This window comes from Pezoporus wallicus, unplaced genomic scaffold (assembly GCF_028554395.1).
Source record: "Pezoporus wallicus isolate ANWC-B61680 ecotype Strahan unplaced genomic scaffold, APGP_CSIRO_Pwel_v1 contig_13071, whole genome shotgun sequence".
Taxonomy (NCBI): Eukaryota; Metazoa; Chordata; class Aves; order Psittaciformes; family Psittacidae; genus Pezoporus; species Pezoporus wallicus.
In genome coordinates, this window is record NW_026641407.1 from 398,228 (window position 1) to 419,742 (window position 21,515).

At 50.9% G+C, this 21,515-nt stretch overlaps 3 protein-coding genes across 4 annotated transcripts in view; 1 reads left to right on the forward strand and 2 right to left on the reverse strand.

The window, feature by feature from the left end:
* The window catches only part of ITPR3 (inositol 1,4,5-trisphosphate receptor type 3), a 36,490-nt gene extending 31,191 nt beyond the window's left edge, over positions 1-5,299 (forward strand). Inside the window, exons 50-58 of the mRNA XM_057423550.1 lie at positions 92-264; positions 371-535; positions 999-1,191; positions 1,563-1,658; positions 2,055-2,179; positions 2,428-2,593; positions 3,269-3,429; positions 3,940-4,101; positions 4,429-5,299. Coding sequence (XP_057279533.1) covers positions 92-264; positions 371-535; positions 999-1,191; positions 1,563-1,658; positions 2,055-2,179; positions 2,428-2,593; positions 3,269-3,429; positions 3,940-4,101; positions 4,429-4,497 — 1,310 coding nt within the window. The 3' untranslated portion in view covers positions 4,498-5,299. The remainder of the gene's footprint in view (positions 1-91; positions 265-370; positions 536-998; positions 1,192-1,562; positions 1,659-2,054; positions 2,180-2,427; positions 2,594-3,268; positions 3,430-3,939; positions 4,102-4,428) is intronic.
* Positions 5,300-6,366: 1,067 nt separating this feature from the next.
* Positions 6,367-10,246, reverse strand: LOC130606910 (ubiquinol-cytochrome-c reductase complex assembly factor 2). 2 transcript variants are annotated; one of them, XM_057423548.1, is made up of 4 exons: positions 10,075-10,246; positions 7,670-7,744; positions 7,252-7,321; positions 6,367-6,542 (listed from the first exon to the last, which is right to left on the reverse strand). In XM_057423548.1, exons 1-4 carry the CDS (start codon positions 10,210-10,212, stop codon positions 6,448-6,450), a joined length of 378 nt encoding a protein of 125 aa, XP_057279531.1. In that variant the 5' UTR covers positions 10,213-10,246; the 3' UTR covers positions 6,367-6,447. The 2 variants fall into 2 exon arrangements, with proteins under 2 accessions (XP_057279531.1, XP_057279532.1); XM_057423549.1 differs by having other exon boundaries at positions 6,367-6,565.
* Positions 10,247-11,923: 1,677 nt separating this feature from the next.
* Positions 11,924-20,636, reverse strand: IP6K3 (inositol hexakisphosphate kinase 3). Its single transcript, XM_057423554.1, has 5 exons — positions 20,251-20,636; positions 15,884-16,082; positions 14,792-14,964; positions 14,036-14,211; positions 11,924-12,821 (listed from the first exon to the last, which is right to left on the reverse strand). The coding sequence occupies exons 1-5, from the start codon at positions 20,441-20,443 to the stop codon at positions 12,351-12,353; spliced, it is 1,212 nt and encodes a 403-aa protein (XP_057279537.1). The 5' UTR covers positions 20,444-20,636; the 3' UTR covers positions 11,924-12,350.
* Between the last annotated feature and the right edge of the window lie 879 nt (positions 20,637-21,515).

Below are 21,515 nucleotides of genomic sequence, written 5' to 3' on the forward strand. Positions count from 1 at the left end.
TTGGTTTTCCTGACAGTTTGGACAGCAGCAGTGTCTCATTGGCAGCATCTAATCTCATGCCATTTAATTGCTGTCGGTCTTCTCTTCCCAGGAGTGCTGGATTCCCCCCTGATCTCACTGCTCTTCTGGATCCTGATCTGCTTCTCCATCATGGCCTTGTTCACCAAGCGCTATGGGGTCAGGCCGCTCCTCGTGGCACTGATCTTGCGGTCCATCTATTACTTGGGGATTGGACTCACCCTGAACATCCTGGGAGCTCTCAATGTAAGTCCTCCATGCACTGGAAACCCAGCAGAGGACCACAGGAAGCTGTTCTGCATTCGGAACGTGCAGCAAACCCCATTCCATCCCATTTCTGGTTGTCCCCCAGCTGACCAACAAGATTGTGTTCGTGGTGAGCTTCGTGGGCAATCGTGGGACCTTCATCCGCGGCTACAAGGCCATGATCATGGATGTGGAATTCCTTTACCACGTTGGCTACATCGTGACGAGCGTCCTGGGACTCTTTGTGCACGAACTCTTCTACAGCATCCTGGTACAATAAATGCAGATGTCTGGGGCATGGAGGTAGCCTGTCTGCCCCATTAGAATCTAGACGGTTCCTGTGGGGGTGATAGGTAGCAGCAATGAGTTCGCTGTGCTCTAATCTATGCGTAAGCTCATGTTCTGCCTTCTGACAGTATCTATTACTGTCTCCCCTCTGGTCTTTTGCTTTCTAATCTCTGCTGTGCACTTTATCTGGGTCAGCTGGGAGACAACGTGAGCTGGTGAGGGCAGAGGCAGGGTGCATGCGTCCTATTCTTGGCTCCCGTGCTGTGCCCAAGTCACTTCATTCTTCTCCACTTCCCTTCAGTAAGCTGGGAAACTTCAATGCTTTCTATGAGAGTTTGTCCAGGTCTGCTAAGGCATCCGAGAGCTCGGGATGAAAGGGCCGTAGGTAGGCCAGGCATTCCCAAGGAAGCCCCCCATGGCAACTCTTTGCTCCTGGCTCCTTTCAGCTCTTTGACTTGATCTACCGCGAGGAGACCTTGTTTAATGTCATCAAAAGCGTGACGCGGAACGGGCGCTCCATCCTGCTGACGGCCCTCCTGGCTCTCATCCTCGTCTACCTCTTCTCCATCGTCGGCTTCCTGTTCCTGAAGGATGACTTCATCCTGGAGGTGGACCGGCTGCCGGACAGCAAAGCCAAAGGTGGTTCACCCCCTGCCCTCGCTGGCTGCGGTGCTCGAGCTTGAGAGGGGCCAAGCAGAGCATGGGTTCCCCCTTCTGCAGCATCCTCCCCAGTGCACAGCACACACGTGTTTGTGTGCCTGGGTCATGGGTAGCACATGGGTCTGGGCTTGCCTGTGCTGAGCTGGGGACCTTGTGCTGCAGAGAGCAGGGATTTGGGGTTGGGAGTGATTGCAGAGAAGGGGAGGGACAGCTACAAATGACATCTCAGATCTTACTGAAACTTGGGCAAAAGATTCGAAGCCTGGAAAAGACTTGGAAAATATGGAGTGAGGAGCTTTACCAAGGCAAGCTGATGCTCTGACAAAGGCTGTGGCCTCTTTTACTTGCAGATGACCCCTTGGGGATGCAAAGGAATATGGAGACCTTCATGGAGTCATGCAGCAGTGACCAAGTTAGCTGCTCTGCTGTGCCCACTGCCTTGGAGGGTAAGTGAGCTCATTAGGAAGGTTGGCTCTGTTAGTGGCAAAGTAGGTTGTGTCAGCAAGCTCAGAAAATTCCCAGCTTTCCCAAAGTGGAAACAAGCAACCCACTTCTGGCATGTATTAAGCAAGAGGCCCACGAGTTTTGCACTGACCCTGGCACAAAAGATGTTGAAGCAGAACCAATTTAGTCATAAAGAAAGTGGGAGCTTCGGGAGCGCTCGGCCAAACACCTCCATAGCAAGGAGCAAGCTGGAGGCTCGGCTGGTGGGAGATCCACGGCTCCCCTGCATCCCTGCAGCAGGAGTCATGCAGCAGCTCTGGGTTCTTTGCCATGCTCTGGCACTTCAGCCCTCTGTGTGCTCTGAGTCTTTGCTCTCGTTTCCCTCCCCGCTGTCCCAGAAGCAGAGGCGGAGCAGTGGGAACGCGCCTGCGACACGCTGCTCATGTGCATCGTCACGGTGCTGAACCATGGGCTGCGGAACGGCGGCGGCGTCGGGGACATCCTGAGGAAGCCATCCAAGGATGTGAGTTTGGGCAGCACGTGGGAGCCCGGCCTCTGGCTGCATCTGTGCCCTGCACACCCCCATGGAACCTGGGATGCTTCCAGCTCCATCCCCACGCAGTCCTCCAGGGCTCCCTCCTCTTCCCCATCACACCTTCATTCCTTGTCAGCGGGGTACCCTGAAGCACATGGCCTGTGTAACAAGGCAGCACGGTTGGAGTAGCTGGAGGAGATGTGCAATGACATATTTATCCCTTTCATCTATTACAGGAGTCCTTGTTTCCTGCTCGGGTTGTCTACGACCTCCTCTTCTTCTTTATTGTCATTATCATTGTCCTTAACCTCATCTTTGGGGTCATTATTGACACCTTTGCTGATCTGAGGAGTGAGAAGCAAAAGAAGGAAGAGATACTGAAGACAACCTGCTTCATATGTGGTGAGTGCTGGGACCTCAGGGTATAGAAACTGCCCCAAAGCTCTTCCTCCCTTCTAAGGCTGAGCAAAGGGGAGAAGTTTCAGCTGGTTTCTGGTTTCCATTTGGTTCACAGCAAACCTTCAGTGACGGGTCACTGCAGTGTGAGGAGGCTTAAGCAAGGACACAGAGAGGGGAAATTATCTGTCTTGTTCCTCCCCTTCTGTTAATGAGCTAGTAAACTGAAACACCACATTGTGGAGTTCTTGTCGCTGTGTATCTGTGACTCCTGAGACCATCATTTAGCCAGTGGGAAAGAAAAAAGTGCCCTATTCCTGAAGAAATAAGATACAGAAAATGTTCTGGAATCCTTCAGTCATGGGAAGGCATCCAAAAAAAAAGAATACCCCATTAAGTCTGGCTGCCTTTTTTTTAAAGATCCACTGGGTGCATTTTATGCTCTTAGATATATAGGCAGAACACAGCGCTGCTATTACTTTAAGTAGCAGCCTCCTGAATACTCAACTGGGTTATTTCCCCCATTTTGAGTGCTTGTTGTGTGCTAAATGCCAACTAATTATTAAAAGCACTTCTTGAAAGTCACACCTGGGAGAGGATGCAACCATCTGGCTTCCTTTCACATGCGTTTGCTTGCTCACTTCTTACCTTCTCTCCTCCCATCTCACCTGCCTTTCCCAGGGCTCGAAAGGGACAAGTTCGACAACAAGACCGTGTCCTTTGAGGAGCATATTAAATATGAGCACAACATGTGGAACTACTTATACTTCATAGTGCTGGTGCGAGTGAAGAACAAGACAGACTACACAGGGCCAGAGAGTTACGTGGCGCAGATGATAAAGGTACGGCTCCTCTCAGGGCAGCTCTTTCCCTGCTGCAACCTGCCTACCGTGGGGAGTACTTGGGAACAAGGGGCTTGCCAGAGAAAAGCAGTTTGAGAAGGAGCTTTTGGAAAGTATTTAGTAACACTCTTGTGCCTTCGTTCTTTCTTAGCTGGTTATTTCCACTTTGCTATCTCAGCCAACAACACGCTGTCTGTTTGATGTTTTGTACTGTGTATTGGAGGATTGAACCAAGGGCAGAACCAAGCAGTAGGGAGTGTGACTTCAAGGTGATTTCAAGGCAAGAAGAGAGGGAAAGGAAATCTAGGGGAAAAAACAACTTCTGAACTTAAGCTCAGAAGGCTGTAAGAGAAAAAACACCTTGAAGTGCGCCGTTCATGGAGAATGTGCAGATAGAGACCAGATGAGCCTTTGAGAACTTCTTTAATCCTTTAGCACAGGCAAGCTTCCTGTGACCTGCTATCAGGTCTCTTCCTTCTTCCCCTCCCACTCCCATTCTCACCTTTCCAGAACAAGAACCTTGACTGGTTCCCCCGGATGCGAGCCATATCTCTGGTCAGCAATGAAGGGGAAGGGGAACAGAATGAGATCCGGAATCTTCAAGACAAACTCAATACCACGATGAAGCTGGTGTCCCATCTCACCTCCCAGCTGAACGAGCTGAAGGAACAGGTATGAAACACTTTCAAAAGAGGAACACTTGAGGAACATCTGACTAAAAACCTGCTGCCCTTACTAAAATAGTCACTGACAGCGTGGAACAGGCAAGCACCAGTACAACTTCAGAGACAAAGCAAAGGGTTCCTGCAACCCTTTTGGTGGGGGGGTCAGGGACACTTGGGGCTTTCTGATCCTTAACTTCCTCATCAGCTGGAGTCCAACTCAGGGATTTTTGGCAGAGGCTTAAAGCAGCCTAGGCAGTCCCACACTTGAGCTGTGTCAGTGACCAGAAAGGCAGCCTGGTTCCCTACCTCACCTGTGTCCTTGTTTGAACTCCAGATGACAGAGCAACGGAAGCGCAGACAAAGGATGGGATTTGTGGATGTCCAGAATACCATGAACCACTAAGCCACAGCCGAAGCACTGGCTTCACCCACCGAGGGACTGCGCTATGCATCAGCTACGAGGCTGCTTATTCCTGGCTTCCATGTCTGGCTGTTGCTGTCAGGGAGGGATGGACCATGCCGTTTCCCATAGAGTGCTTGTAAGCAATTCAGGAGCCAGGGACTGACCAGGATTCCTCACAATACCTGGACCCACACGTTACTCTAATGCCCTTGTAGGAGGATAAATTATACAGGACTTTTATCCCTCATTGCAATAACTCTTTATTTTGCAAATGTGGAGGGTTGTATCTTTATCTCCATGCACTGCATTCTGAGGGCCTCCACCTCGGGTGTAGTGCAAGTAGCTGTAGGGCTGCGATATTTAACTTATTCCAAGAGTGGCACTAGTACACGTGGATCTTTGCAAACCAGCCATCGTATTTGCTGTACCTGCTCCATGCTCATCCCTCTCCATTTAAAGAATTCTGTTCATCACTGGGGTGCAGTAAAGAGAAGCTGAACTCAAGGAGATGGATTTTGTTAATTTAACTCACCAGATGAGTACCCAAGCTTGTACTAGTGTGAACTAGTCCTTTTTTTCCTTCTGTGGACCAAGAGTATCTGGGCAGTAGTAGTAGGAGAGTGCAGGTTTACAGGAGTTCACTGTGAAGGGGTGTCCTGTGTTTTAGTTTCATCTCTGGTGTAATGTTTTACCTTTTTTTTGTTGTTACTGTTGTTACTTAAGAACTGAAGTGTAAGTTGCCTTAACTAAATTAAATACAAAATCATGTTATAATAAAAACTTAAACATGGTCAAGAAAACTCCCTTCCTGTGCACTCTGCTATGTAATTGGCTTGTTACGTACAGAGATGCAGAACAGGCCAAGGACCTGAAGCCAAACCCAAGCTGTATTAGCCAAGGTGCTCCACAACCCAGTGCTCTCAGCTCCAGCTGTTAAACATTAACATGTAGTACGATGCTCCAGTCAGAAGAAGAATCCTACCTTGAACACCAGCCCTGTTTTCTGAAGCTTTGGACTGGAGCCTGCTGCAAAGTTTCAAATTCTTTCAGTACTTGCCAGGAAAACACTGTTCAAATACATAAAAAGCACATAAAAAGGAGCAGCTGCTGGTGCTGCCTGGAGCCAAGCAGCGTCCTGGCAGAGCTGTGTTCTAGACACTCATCCTGCCCAAGCCAAGCAGTGCTGCAGGCATCCCAGCTCCAGCCTCTGCCTCCCGAGAATAGACACTGATGCAAGCATGAAAGCTTTAAAAAGGAATTAAAATAGGCCACAGCAATGGACTAATTAATCACAGCTGAAATTTGTTTATGGCCCTATATACCAACATTGTCATTAAAACCTATCTTGAACCCTCAGATATGCAGTAACCCACAGAACCTTCTTGTCATGCTGACAGAAAGCTGCACACAGCTACCTTGACTTGCAACACACCCCAGCAGCATCTGATTGAAATCTCAGTTAAGCTCTTGCACCATTCCACTGTCACCATGGTAAACAATCACCCTTGGGCCTCTCCTGTGTCTTCTCAAAAGGAAAAGAAATGTGATGGTTAAAGTATCCCTCCCTCAGTTTCACTATTACCAGAGCTAACACACAGAAACACAAGCATAGCTACGTTTTCACATCTCTACTGTTATCTTCACAAGCACATTTAAAGCCAACATGGTTGCACCTACTGCCTCTGTGCATCTCCTGGTTGTTCCACTTCTCGTAATACAAAGGATCACCTCTAACACCGCCAAGATCTTTCCTCTGAACTACACTGCTCCAATAAGGTTTCAGCACAATGTGTTAAGCATGGCCTAGATTTTCAGTAAAGAGGGGGCACTAGATATGAAGGGTGTAGGGCTGAACAAAAATGCTGTTGCTAAGAGGAATAAATGGTTTTATTCATCATGGCAACGTACAGTGTTCAGGAATATATACAGTGGAGAATTGGAGCTGGCCTATCACTTGGAGTCCTCCTCAGGTTTCTTGGCATAAAACTTTTCTCGCAGTTTTTTCCACATCCCTTTTTTCATGTCTTCCATCTGTTGCAGAACGTCTGCAAAAGGAGAAAAGAGAGAGCTGGGGAAAGAGGAAGAAAAGCAGAAAAGCAAAGGAATGAAAGCCCTCTTGTAACAGCTCTGCTTTACATGTATTTTCCTTTCCTTGACTTTCATCTTAATGAATTTCTATTTCAGGGCCTGAAGCAAGGTTGTTTTCTCTTCCAACCCATTGTGCAGGGAGTCTCTTATCACTAACAACTAATATTCAGTTTCTACACACTGCAAAGTTAGGAACTGGAGCAGAACAAAGCTGCACTAGCTTCCTGCACTGCACTTACTTAATAAGTGATCTGGCTGAGAGTATTTCTGCCTCATGGTACCCTGTTTTCTCTCAAAGTCTAATACAAAAAACCACTGAAGGGAACTTGAACATGGTGAAACAGAAGCCAAGCTACATTTTGGAATGACACAGTGAACATGCCTACCTTTCACACAGTTCCTGCAATCTGATGTCAAAGAGCCCTTGCAAACTCTTTGTTGTTCCTGCCCAGTAAAAACTACAACTGACTTTTCACCCTGACAGATTACTGAAGATCTCCTCAATTACTCCTGAACTTACTCCTCATGAAACATCCTAATATACTTGCATACAGTCCCATTCTGCCCTTTAGTCACAGGTGTTCAGTAGGAGTGAGCACTACAAAGACTAGAATGCACTTTATCTCCTGCACTGACTTACTCTCAGATCAAGCATAGTGTCAGTACCTGTTGCTAGTATCATCTTGCAATCTTCTACTGTCACTCCTGTGAAGTTTGTGTCTTTCAGGCGTGGATACTGCACAAGGAGCAAGTAGGTGAGAGAAGGAGAGAGAAAGAAAAGGATGTTACTTGTAGTGCATTAAAAGAGGTAAAAAAAGTCACCACAGGGTACAATCTGAGCTCAGTGTTAGTTGAGCTCTAGGAATTCTGTTCATCCATACCAAGAATGGTCCATACATGCCACAGAGGCCAAGATGTCTGCAGCCTTCCTGGAGTGACCGAAGGCACCAGGTCGTGCTGCATCCACCCAACTGCTCATTTGTCTGACATTCCCAGAAATCCTGCTGGGATGAGGCAGCCAATGCCAGAGGAGTGTGGTGATTCATCCCCTAAGAGAGGAATGATGGCTAATGCCAAAGCTCACCTTATTTTTGTAGTAGTTGGTGTGGATTCTGACTAAGCTCTCATACATTTGGTCACAGTTCTCAGGGTCAGCAATCTGGAAAGGCATAAAAGTATTACATGAGTGTTACTTTAAACCTCCATAGCAAAACCCACCTCGTTTCAAGACTTGTGAGAAGGACAGTCAAGGAGCGCCTTTGGTGGCTTCCCAGTGCAATGTAGGATGCTGGCAACCCCTACTCTGCTGCCCCAGAATGCAGACCATTTCCTTTCCCCTCTACTTCTCACCAGGTTGGTGAATAAAGAGGCGTGTGATTTCCAGAATGAACCTCAAACTCTGCTCAAAAAGGTTTGACAGATCAACCCTGAATACACAGTTAATGAGAATACTGCTGGGCAGCTTTCTCACATCTATAGTGCTGTGAAATCTGCAAGACTTCTTGCTCAAAGGCCAGTTTTGCCTCCTGTTTGATTCTAAAGCATCAACTAGAATCATGTTCCAGGATGGAAGGTAGAAAATCCCGGCGCAGGCTAAAACTACTTATAACTGATTAGGAAAAAGCAGCATGAAAGACACTGCACAGCTTGTGAAGGGTAAATGGATTTCTATTTTGGTCTAGTAGGTTGGAAAGATCTTGCTAATAACTAAACCTCTGCCAGGTGCCTCTGCCAGGTGCCTCTGCCTTGCAGAGCCATCGAATTAGCAGTATGGCTGGCACGTCAGCTTGGTTTTCTGCTTTACAGTGGGGGCCAACTTGACCAGAACGCTGCACTGCTGCCCAGTGACATCAAACATAAATGATTCAAGCAGATACATGAGCAGGAATAGCATCGACAGAAGCACGTCAGGATAAAATGACAAGGCTCGTCTGTCCTTGAGACACTGACTCAGGTTCAGCTCAGGGCCTTCTCTGCACAAGCTATGGGACTAAAGCAAGGCTTTCCTTATTCAGTAGGGAAAGGCTGCTGCAGGAGAGAGGATACATGGACAGACAGGCAAGAGTAAGCACCATCACAATGCAGATCATCCTCAGCTTAACCTATCTTGCACTTACATCTCAAATGACCCTGCTAATGTTTTAGTAATGATAGCAGCAACAGCTATTAAATGAGCAGCAGAAACAGCATTCCCCCACCCTGTACAATCAGCAAATCTTATTCCACATGAATAAACCAGACATTACCCTGATTAAGTATCCTTTATGGTTTCAGTTCTTCTCTCAGACATTCCTCCTGCTGTCTGCCAGCACATTTCCTTAGCTATATTAAGCCTTTATACATACAAATAGACATCAGTGCTGCAGGCATCAATTTAGATTTTCAAGATGAGTGGCAGCTTTGGAACCTTTTAGCCAATTGGTGCAGCACATTCAGCTGTCCTGAGCACATAGGAAAGCAATAAGCACTCTCCGAAATGTCTGCTGCAGACTATTCTGGTGACCGAGAGAGAATTAGGTACCTATAATGGTCCCTTGAAGTAGAAAACACGTATCTGGAATGTCTTTATGCTGAGAAAAGGCACTTTTACACTCCACAGCAACACCTGCATGCCTCTAAAGGTCTGCAGCCCAAGTCAAGCATCGACTTGTCTGATTTATTTCAGCACCAAAGCCTAAACTCCAATACAATTACACTGTAGCTGGAATCCAATTTTACAACTCCTGCATCCTAACAATGCCAGGCAGCGCCGCAGTTCACCATGTACTCACACCGCACCGCACTAGCATCACGGTGAGCAGAACACACAACTCAATTCCAGCACAAAGGCACAGTGCTTTTTTCCCCAGTGCCACAAGCACAGGAAAAGGGTTCCCCAAAGCACTCAGTGCACATAGGGCAAGAACTGGGTATAGATCACAGCTTCCCCTAAGCGAGGGGCCTGTTGGAGCGAGCGCAGAGGAGGCCACGGAGCTGCTGCAAGGGCTGGAGCAGCTCTGCTCTGGAGCCAGGCTGAGAGAGCTGGGCTGGGGCAGCCTGGAGAAGAGAAGGCTCCTGAAGGGGAGACCTGAGAGCAGCTCCAGTGCCTGAAGGGGCTGCAGGAAACCTGGAGAGGGGCTTGGGACAAGGGATGTAGGGACAGGCCAAGGGGAATGGCCTGAACCTGCCCGAGGGGAGACTGAGATGAGCTCTTAGGCAGAAGCTCTTCCCTGTGAGGGTGCTGAGGCGCTGGCACAGGGTGCCCAGAGAAGCTGTGGCTGCCCCATCCCTGGCAGTGTTCAAGGCCAGGTTGGACACAGAGGCTCGGAGCAAGCTGCTCTATGGAAGGGGTCCCTGCATGGAGCTGGAGCAGCTTTGAGCTCCCTTCACCCTCCCCGCGCCTCCCAGCTCCCGTTCAACCGCGCGGGCCAGAAGCGCCTGCGCGGCCCAGGCCCCGCCTCGCCCCCCCCCCACCCCGGAGGAGGCCTCCTCCGCCGCCGCCGCCCTCACGTGCGTGTTCTCGCCCTCGCGGAAGGCCTGCGCCACGCGCTGCCGCAGGAACGCGCCCAGGTCCCGCTGCCGCTTCGTGTCCTCCACCGGCCACTCCTCGCACAGCCTCAGGAACCGCCGGTACCGGCTGGCGGCCATCGCGCCTCACGTGGCCTACGGCGGCCGAGAGCGGCCCGGCGGCGGGCGCGCAGGCGCAGCGCGGCGGTGAGAACGGGCGCGGATCAGGACGGGTGATAACTACGGGGGGGAACGGGACGGGGACAGCGGCGGGCTCGGGGTGCCCATTGCGCTGCTTCCCGGGCCCGCAGCTCAGCGTGTCCGGAGGCACCGAGCGCAGCCTGGCTTCGGGCTGGCCCTCGGGGGCGGCGGCGGAGGAGGAGGGACCCCGCTCCAGCCGTAGGGCGCAGGCCGGGACGGCGCTTGGTGATGTAAGGGTGGGAGCGGGAGGCCTCCTGTCGCTGCTGGAGCAGCAGGTGGGATCATAGGATCCCGGACTGGTTTGGGTTGAAGGGAGCTTAAAGCTCATGCAGCTCCATGCAGGGACCCCTTCCACTGGAGCAGCTTGCTCCAAGCCCCTGTGTCCAACCTGGCCTTGAACACTGCCAGGGATGGGGCAGCCACAGCTTCTCTGGGCACCCTGTGCCAGCGCCTCAGCACCCTCACAGGGAAGAGCTTTCTTATCTCCAACCTAAATCTCCCCTGTTGAAGTTTTACCTCATTACCCCTTGTCCTACCTCAATTGCTGTGTTCTTTCCAGGAGCCAAAGCAGGGGTTTTGCCCCACTGACACCAGGTCTGGCTGCTGGTGTCATGCTTGGACCCTGCTTCGTCCTTCCCCACTCCCAGACTTGATGTCCCGGTGCGTGCATCCAGCAAGAGGCTCAGAGCATGCAGATGCTGAGGTGGGTCTGGCTAAACGCCATCAGCAAAGCTGTGACCAGCCTCAGTTAGCACTGATCGCAGCCCACATTGACAACTCAACCCTTTTGCTGCTGAAGCAGAACCCAAATGTGGGGTTTTATTATAGTCATCTCTGTGAGCAAGAAACAGGCAGCAGTGTGAACAGTGTGCACAAGGTCTTCCCGGGTGGACCTGAGACCAAATAAAACACACAACGGGGCCAGATGATGTAGATTTTCCAGCTATAAAGTGTAGCAATTCAGCTGTATGCAGTAAAATACAAGGGAAGGGGTCCCCTTAAGACCTGGGGTCAAAACATGCAGCCCTAAAAAACAAAGGTCACGTAACGTAAGGATGCTGTGGAAGTGAAAGAGATGGACAACAAATGGGAGTTCCTTTGACGATTTTATTCATGTTTTACTTATATCCCCACTCCCCAGTAAGGGGCTTCTGCAGCGCTGTTCCTTGTGGAAGGATTTCTCTTGCAGGTCTCCCACACCATGCAGGAAGGAATTCTGTTTGTTCCGTAATAATAAAATCTGTCCGCAAAAGCTGTAAACATGATTTTCAGTCTTGCTATTGTCTCCTTCAAACACACACAATCCTTGTATCAAAGAAGTTCTAGGTGACCTTTAATGGCTAGTCCCTGACTCAATCTCACACTTGTTTTAAGCAGAAATACCTCGATGTGAATGTTTTTTGTGACAGAATCGCATTCCAGCCCCTTGCTTAGAAGGTTCCTGAAACGTGCTCTGATAGAATCCCACAGGGATATTAAACCTTTGTGAGGTCCAGTTCTTGGTCAAGGTCCCCAGCTCAGAACCTCTGCAGCATCTCATAGGTCTGTGTTTCAGCCCCCAGGCTGTAGGCAGAGCACCCACTGGGTACATGCAGTGTAAGTGCTGGGGGCTGGTTTTGTCTCCCTTGTGTGTTGAGCAGGAGCTGGAGGTGATGCTGCAGCCTGCTCACACCCCCCAGCTCATTCTAATAATCTCACTCAAGCCCACAGCATGTCCTCACCCCGTTTGGCTTCTTGAGTGTAGAGGTGAGCAGGTCCTCTTTTATCATTAAGACTCTTTCAAGTAATGCTTGCTTTTGGCTCACAAATAAATCAAGGACAGCAGTAAAACAAGAAGGGAAAATAAATCTTGTGATTGATTGCAGGCAGAGCGTTCTTTCAGCTCTTTGCTTTTTTACGCTTCAGTTCACTCATGGCACCTAAGAGCTTTTTGCACTTCCCTAGCAAGCTGCCCGTGCCCTCATTCCAAACGTGCACATGAGGTCCAGCAGCAGAGGGTCCCATACAACTGACCCAGCGCAGAACTTCTCAGGGCTCTCGGTCACTCGGCAGTCCAGGCTATTTCACATGGGAATTTCTCATTTTCCTTCTGAGATGTTCTGAAGGATCTTGATGAGATTCTCCAAGCCAAAAATATAGCCGTGGTCTGGCCCATCGTAAGTGGTGTGATTGCACTTGGAGCCTTTAAATGTGGTGTGGGCAAAGTCTATCATCCGCACGTCAACTCTGGAGTGATGAGTGCCGTGTGAGGCGGTGCAGTTTGTTCTTTGGAAGTGAAGGTGGTTATCCAAGGGTGCCGTGTTCTCCTTGGGCTCCTGTCCATCGTAAATGATGAGAAGTGAGCTGGAGTAGAACCTGTAAGAGCTTTGCTTCCTGATGACGGAGAGCAGAGCTTTGAGCCGCAGGATGATGGGCTCCAGGAGATCCATCCGGAGGTGGTTGCCGTTGCACAGGAACTGGTGCAGGGTTTGCCTGAATCCCTCCGGAGAGAGTTTCCTCCCATAATACTTGTCTTTGCAGAGAAAGTGGCCAGTGTCCGCTTGGTAAACCTTGAGGAAGGGGAACAAAAGCCCAAATTGAGTTGTTCAGTTTTCCCAAAGCTCTAGATTTTGTCTATCTCTAAAAAGCTCAGCCCCAAGCAGAAGAACAGTTCGTAGCTGCTCTGCAGCCTGGCAGTGTGTAGCGATGCTGGCAATGTACCAGCAGGCTCCTCACTGCATCCCGCCTCCTGTCTTTTCTGGAGATTTAAACTATTCCATTTAAACCACTAGTGCAGATTCTTGTTGCACTGCTATAAATTACCCCTTTGTGAAACCCCAATAGCTCTAAATCAGAGCCGTGTCACTAGTGATTTATGGCATTTCCCCCTGGCTCTGGTAGGAGTTTGCAGCAGTACGGGGATACCTCAGCTTTGTGCCTTCCACAGTATGCACTGCCTGGGTAGCAATAATCTTGCTTTCTAAAACACAGAGAGACAAGATGTAGGCAGAAATTTGTATGTGAGGCTCTGGTAACACTGAGTAAGAAGCGAGGCAGTGAATACCCAATGAGTTCACACGCCAGTTGTAATTTGAAGGGTAATCTGCTCAACAGAAGCATGTCACAGACCAGGAGGGGACATGGGTTTTGCCACCCAGTGTTTTCCCTGCTGTGTGTGTGCTTTATAATCACCAACCTCATAATTACCCTTCAGGCACAGCAGAACAGTGCTTGAGAAGCACGGGTGAAACGAACGCGTGGTTTGGGTTTCTAGAGGCAGGGTGGTGATTCTGAGTGTGAGGAGCTGTAGGATTTAGCACAAAACAAACCGTGGCTCTTGCAGCAGCAGGAGGCAGCTCTGCCAAGGCAGGAGCGGGGCAATGGAATGCTCTTTTGTTTTTGTTCTTTGTGCAGCAGCCGAGGGAGCAGCATGAGAGGGGAATCTGTGCATGTACAGGCAGATTCGCAGCTGGGGTACACTGGTTCCAGCTGCTCCTACTGGTGGCAGTGGTGCGGGGTGGTGCTTATCCATCTGCTGCTTGTGAAGTCTCCAGTAGTCAAAGGAATGGGGAAAGGGTTACCCTGCGTGTACCATGTTCTATTCTCTTCCCTAAGCATCCCCTCCCGTTTGAGGACAGGACACACAACGAGTGGCCGGTTCTCACAGCCTGTGTTTGGTGTAGGGCAAGAATTAAACTGCTTCACTTTACACCAACAAAGAGTCCCTTTAGGTTCCCAGCTTGGTTTCAAGCCGTGTGTCAAGCAAACACCAAAAAGGCCTTACCTGCATCCCACAGATGCGAACACCCAGAGATGCAGAGGTGCTTTGTTCACACTTCTTGATGTGCCGGGCTTTCTTCTCCTCTGAGGCATCATCGCCATGCTGCCGTGTTCCCATCTTTAAGTCCAGGATGCAGGGATAGCTGTATTTTGATACCACGTTTTCAAGCAACAGAAACTCTGAGCATGACTTAAGGGAAACCAAATACTTTCTAATTGAAAGAGGTTTTAAATCAGAGCAACTGCTGACGCTCTCCATAATAGCTCACAACTGCAAGGAGACTTTCTGAGCCCATTTTACCAGCATGTCATTGCTATAGGCCCCTTGCTGCCAATTGTAGTTAATTTACTGTAGTACAGTGCTACCAATTAAAGCCCCAACAGCTCCATTCTCTAGTGACACCATAGCCCTGGGCTGTCGATCTGACACCTCGCCTCAGTGCTGTGCTCCCCCCTGTGGGTGTGGGGGGAGTTGTTAAACTCTATTATTCACATGACTGCTGGGTAATGAAGTGTAATAGGAAAATAAAAGGTGAGGCAGCTGCTAATTCTTATATAGTCGTGGTTTTCAATGTATGCCAAGGGGATCCTTCACTTACGCTGAATACCCTTCATGGCAAGGGGGGGGTTTATTCTTATCATAACTTCCAGCAACTCTCTTCTGTATTCTCCCAGAGACTGGGCCGAGGAGGGATTCAGACCCCTGATAAAACATCTTATTGCCAAGACCATGCTGGAGGGGAGAGAAGAGAAAGGATACGATGCAGTTTGTTCTCATTGTGCTTGGAGGACAAGCGGTTCAGGTGCTGCCGGTGACAGTGCAGTCCCCAGGGGTTGTAGCTCTTTCTTTCTGGCTGGTTTCCATTTGCATCTTCCAGAAGCGAATCTGTGCAGTACTGAAGGTCTGTCCTCAACAGCCTCTTCCCTGGGCAGCTAGACAAAACACACAAAAGAGCACGTTGGGTTTGTAAGCTCCAGAGGGGAGTATTTCTTCCCTTCCTCTTTTGTAGAGCATCAAACTTGATAAGGGGAATTTTCAGGGACTCTCAAAGGAAACACATTGATCACGTCCAGCCTGCAGAGAGCCTTTGTTACTGCATAGAAGTGATCTTCAGAGATGTGGTTATTGCTGGGTGCCAGTATTTCCTTTCATTATAATCTCAGTGTGCTTGGCTCCTGTGAGCAGTACCATGCATAGCTCTGTTGATCTACCTAATGGGCATTACACAGGCAGGGTATCCCACACTAGGAATGATTCCCAGTTTAGAGGGGCTGGCTTTGAGGCGGGCAGGGAGGGAACAATGAGTTCTGTTCTCCCTGGAGGGTCATTCCTCTGTCTCATCATCCAAAACCCATCACAGTGCGGGCAGGGGGTTCACGGTAGCAATATTGCACCCTGCAGACACAGCTGACCCACGTCTTCTCTGAACCTGTTTGGGGTGAAAGATGCCTTGCACAAAGCCTGTGCAAGCGGCATGTGTGCAGGCACCATGATGCCACCCGTAAGTGTGCAGTCGCTATGTGGCTGTTACCAGCAGAAGGGTGTTATACGATGTGCTGCATGCTTGGTGGCTCTTCTCCTGGGGCCTCTCTTCCTTCTGGAGCACGCTGTGCTCCAAGGAAACAGGTTTAAAGCAGAGTTCGAGGCACATCTTTGAGCAACAGCATCCAAGTGATAGCCACATCTGCCCCGCTCTGTCCACGAGCAGGGGAGAGAGGAACCATGAAGCCATCAGGCTGGGCATTGCTTTTGCTCCCTTTGCCTTCAAGCAGGACTCGTGCCACCAAAACCATCCCAGGCAAGGCCCAGAGGAGGTCTGCAGGGAGCATCCCACCCATGGCAGAGCCTCACCTGTCTTTGAAGGTCTTGGTGACCTGCGTGTGGCTCCACGTGCCGAAGGCGCGCTCGCCGCCCGGGCCGCTGCTGGCAGCCCACTTGCATTTGTGCCACAGCGTCACGGCAGGGTCAGCGGTGGCATTGTCCAGGCTGGGGCTGGCGATGAGGGTCACGTTCCCCAGGCTGTCCTTCTTGAGGTGCACGGAGACAATGCCTGGCCAAAAAGGAGGAAAACAAACGGGAATGGGGTTACCATAGAGGCTCATGCATCACCTGCACCAGCCCCAGGGGTCCAGCCTTCCTGGTGTGTAACGGGATGTACTTTAGCAGCCTCTCACACCGATCCCACTCTGATTTGAGGCCCAATAAACACCATTAGTCCAAGACCCTGGAAAACAGCCACAGGCTTTTCTAATGTTCCCTCCTCACAAGGCTTGGCTTGAAACCTGTCTCCTCTGAACATCATGTTCTTTTGTCCTCCGTCCCTCCAGGCTCTGCTATGTCACAAGTGGCCCAGCAAAGACAGCCCTGACCTGCCCCCGCCTCCCGTTGGACCGGGAGCTCCTGGCTTATTTATGACAAGGGATTTAAGTCTCACTTTTTAAGACAGGGCAAGGTTGGAAATGCTTCTCATTGGCAGGTAGCAAAGGGAGGGTAGGGGAGAAGGAATTTTCCAAACACAAACACCATGCCAACTGCTTCCTTTAATTGGAGAGCCCCTCGGGAGCAAAGGCAGAGGCATGTGCCTGGGCTGGCAGCACTGCCTGCATACGTGATGCCCGTACATTGTCATGGCCCTGTCCTTCCCCAGGCACCAAGGACCAGCACCCCAACAGCCAGCGATGGGGACCAGACCCTTACATGCCCGATGTTCATTCATGCACGAGGGGAGCATGACGTGATTGGGGATGACTACTTTCCATCCTAAGTGCTTAAAACCCCGCGGTGTGTTTTAGCAGTGTACTTTTCCCTGACTCTAACAGGAATCACAGGGCTCAAATGCCATCCAGCATATTTAGCCCAGCCCTGGCATGGGGACAGCTCCACATCTCGGATGACAGAGCAGGAATGGCCGTGGCTCGCACCAGGAGCTCTGACCTTTCTGGGAAAGGCTGATAACTGCAGCCCAGCTCCTGCTGCTCCTCTGCCAGGGCTGTCTGAGCCTCTCAAGGCAGCAGAGGTGCTTTTAGAGCAGCCCTTTTAGGACTCGGGGGGATGCCAGCTCATGAGTCGTACCCTGCTGCTTCCAAGTCTCGCTGCAGGAAGGTAGATCCAAAAGAGGACAGGCAGGGCAGTCGGACCAGCAAAGCTCATGGCTGGAAAGAGCCCTGTTATCAATGCATGGAGCTGGGTTTTAGCCAGCCGTCCCCAGGGCATCCTCGCTTGGGCTGCCAGGCACTGCGGGGAGATGCGTTTCAGCAGCTGAGCAAACACAGGAGCTCAGTCTCCCGAGCTAAGTTGCTGAAGCAAATCAATATGCAAAGTCCTTTCTCCCCATTCAAAGCGAGATTACAGGAAGCAAACACAGACAGAAGGGTTTGCCCTCTGCTGCTTTCAGCCACCAGCACTGATAGGCTTGGGGGCCTCATCCCTGCCTGGTCCTGCACCCCATAACCCTGCAGCTCCGGCTGTGTTGGGATGCTCATGCCCTCCATACCTCTGTTTGGGTACCACGACCGTTTCTGTTCCCTTTTGCCCTAAAATCAGCATCAATCTGAATGCGTGCCACGGCAGGCTTGGTTACATTGCCTAATTCAGCACTAAAATGGGGCAGGAATATCCACAGGCTGCTCTGCCAAGGGAACAGGGGGGCTGGAAACCTTAGCTAGGGTATTTTAGCTGTATCAGCCCATCTGACAGAGCTCTGTTGTCCTTAAGGCTCAAACCTTTTACCCACCAGCCCTTCCTCTGAGTCCCACTTGTAAAAGATCCATATTACAGATAACTGAGAGCAAGTGCAACTCCTACCAGCTCGGATGCCTGCTTCGGATTTCCAGGGGAGGGAGGCAGGGAAAAAAGCCTCTTAAATCAAAGCAAGGCAAATGAAGCCCTCGGTTCCAAATCTAGCTCTGTGCCTCTGCTACGGCGCGATAGCAGCCTGGAACCTTCACAACTGTCCCAGTTACAGACCTGCAAGTCAATGGAGCTGTGCTGATTTACATAGTGCTGACAGTCTGGCCCTAAACCCATTATAAATAGCATGAAGCCAAGAGTTCTGGAGTATCTTACATTAATACGAAAGTTAATGGGGAGATTTTCAAAGGCAGACATGAGCAGTTCAATGGCAAGGGAATGGGATCCTCTCCCTCCTTCCAGCCAGTCTTCAAATACCTGTGTTCCAGCCTGAAAAATACTACTGTTTCCTGGTGTGCTTCCATATGGGATTTGCATGTGTCCTGCAAGTGAGTGCAACCCAAGCCTGTAACGCATGGCTGCTGACTTTCACTGCGATGATAAAACACCTATCTGGAAGGAAAGGTGTATTCATGTGCTTGCCTTTGCTGGCCTTTTAGTGTCACCAGAACCTCAGACCTGCTCCTGTGCAGCCCCAGTGAGGCGCCCAGCGGGTATTTACGGGTGCTGTCACCGTGCCCATGGCATCCAAGGGATCCTCAGGAGCACGTTGCTGTGGAGCTCTACCCGCACTGCTTTGTTCTTTGGCTGCACAAGCGCATTGATTTAGTGCCACGTGCAGCAGGACCCTGAGCAGAACCCTGAGCATCCCCCTGCGAGCTCAGCTCGGGGCAGGCAGAGCTTTGCAAGGGTCTGGTGGGGGAAAAGTTGGTCCCAAGGTCACCAAAGTGCCTGAAGTGGTTAAGCAAGCGGTTAAGCATTCTTTAAGCAGCTGACTCGGTGTTAGATTTGAATGGTGACATTTGATCAACACTGCGCATACTGTCGGCATTGCATAATGGTCCTGGCCCTGCAGCCTAAGAATAGAGGTGAGCAACATGGACACGTGTGAGCCACGCTCGTGAGGACCTCCGGATTGTTCCCCCCAGTGCTCATCCTTCCCCCCATTACCACCTCTGAATGAGTGGCATTCAGGCCAGGACTGTTATAAGCAGAAAAGAGTGAAACAAAGCATGGGCCCAGTGGCAAATTGGAAAGGAATTGCTATTTAATTATCCCTCGTCACAAAACTCACTGGGACTTGCAACAGAAGAGGAAAAGAAGACTGAAAAGGATTAAAAGCCACCTGAACCGGTAAGCTGGGACTGCTCAACGTCTTTATTAGTGAGACAGAGCAGGGCCCAGCTCTGCAGCACAGAACCCTGCCCCTGCCAAAGCAAATGGCTTAGGGGAAGGCTTGTTTTCTCGAGCATCTTTTTAACGTTGTCCCATAAACCTGCAAAGGCCCTGGACTTTGTGGGAAAGGCAGAGGTGGAATTGGAAGCGCATCAAAACCGCAACTGATGCTCGGGGCTCTTCTCTGTAGCACTGAAGGACCAAGAGATGTATTTGAAGTTTTTACGTGTGAGCTGAGCTCACAAAACCCCAGGGTCAGAGCTTTATGAGCAGCACAGTAGAAGCAGGACTAAGAGAGGGAACAAGGCAGGGAAGGAGGAGGACACCGCAAGTGCTGCTGCTCAGTACAGCTGGAAGAGTGGTGCAGGGCAAGGAGGAGGTGTTTGAAGAGGACCCCAGGAAGTGATGGGGGCACAAAGCCCAGGAGGCTCTTCCCTGTCCTGGGAAGGTCTCACTCGTGGCCAAGTGCCCAGGTCTGATTTTTGGGATCTGAAGTGGTCTGTACCTCGGGTTCATCCAGGGATGCTGATTTCAAGCCCTGCTGAACAGAGCACATAATGTGTCACATCCTGGGAACGTACTTTCCTGCACCCATCCAGTGCCACCGTTCACATCCCATCAGACCGATGTATCAGGGGCCACGACATGCAAAATCCTCATCTATTCCTACCCCTTTGTTCTGTGTTCACTCTCTCTGTCCTGCTCCTGCACTGCCCAGACTCTCGGCTCCAGAGGGGATCACGTTCACCCTTTCTGCATCCACCTTTTCACACCTGTGCCCCTAAGGACAGACCCATTTCAGCCTGATTTGACGTAACAGGAGTCTCCTGTGTTACCAAGGCTGAGCATGGCAGCAAGCGGATGGGCAGAGGCGGGGGATCTCCATCAGCCAGCACACAACCCTTATTAGACATCAGAGAGTCCCCCTCCAGCCACAGAGATGCAGGATACCCTCCTGGTCTCACAGACCTGCCCCTGTGCACATTTCCATGCAGAAGCATCCTTGCTCAGCAAACCCTTCACAAGTGATGGGGCTCCACAGCTCAAACTGAGCCAGCCGGTACCACCAGCCCCTCGTCCCAGCATCAGGACTGACCCTAGTGAGGATGCTGCCGGTCCCCATCTCCCCTTACCTTTGTACTGGGGGGTGAACTGCCTCATGGCCAAGGGCAGCGACTCGTAGAAGCTCAGCTCCTGCGAGACCAAGGGCTTGCAGATCGTGTGCTCGTCGTACTTCATCATGCTCATGTGGCCGCCGACCTGATGGACGAAGGGCTCCAGGAGCACGGCGCTGCTGCTCTCACAGGGGGGGCTCTGCCCCACCATGGTGCGGGCTGAAAGGCAGTGGGGGGCTAGCACCAAAGCGGGGTCAGGAGCTGGGTCTGGGGCACACAGCACTGGATCACTTCACTCCCGCTCCGGGTTCTCCCTGATGGTGTCTGCAATAGAGGGTATTGGGGAGCGTGAGGAAGGGGATAAGCGACCCTGAAGCCTCTGTCCATGGAGCTGAGCCTGGGTTTGTGCTGCACTGGGTGCACAGCCGGGGTCTGAGGGCTTTAGGTGCCCAGAGGCTGGCAGGGAGCCGCAGCCTGGAAGTCTGGAAAAGATCCGATTTAGATCTCCTGGGAGAAAAAGAAACAGAGGGGAATGACAAGAGGAGCTATCAAGTTAATGAGGTGGCCTTGTCAAAGCAGCTGGAGCAGGGCATTCCTTGGCCTGGTAATGTCAGGTTATTAATACGCTGTATTAATGACACCCCTTGCTGTGAAACAGCCCCAGTTTGCCTTACGAGATAGTGTTAATGATGGTCTCAGTCTTCCCCAGGCTAGAACATTCCTTGTGAAGGAGGTTTATTAATAAAGCCCATGGCCCTGGGCAGTCCCTTGCACCTTAACACTGCTTGGGGCGGGGGGGGTTAGCAGCATTTTCTGCACCTTCTAAAGAAACCTCAGTCTGGGACAATCCCTGCCATTTAACACCCGTGCGTTAGCAGGAGCATCTCCTGCACCCTGTTAATACATGAGGATGTGTTAAACCAGCACCCAAGCGCTGGCTCCCCCCGGGCTCTCCAGCCCTGCTCTCTGTTAGAGCCCAAAGGAGCATCCAGCAACGGCTCCGTTCCTGCTTCCAGCAATTCCTGCTTGATTTTGACCTCAGCGAGTCCTGGCTCTAAACCAGTCAGGTAAGAAAAGCATGTGCCAAATCTGTGCCAGCTGCCTCAGCAGCAGCACCCGCGTTTCTCTTGCAAGCACCCTGCAACGCCAACTCCTTCACTTCATGCTTTACAGGAAGCCCATGGATGGCTCTTGCTCTGGTGGACGTCAGGCAGGAGGAGCCAGACTGGCTTTGTACCATCGAGGCAATAAAATCAGAGGTAGACACTCCAGACCCCAACTGA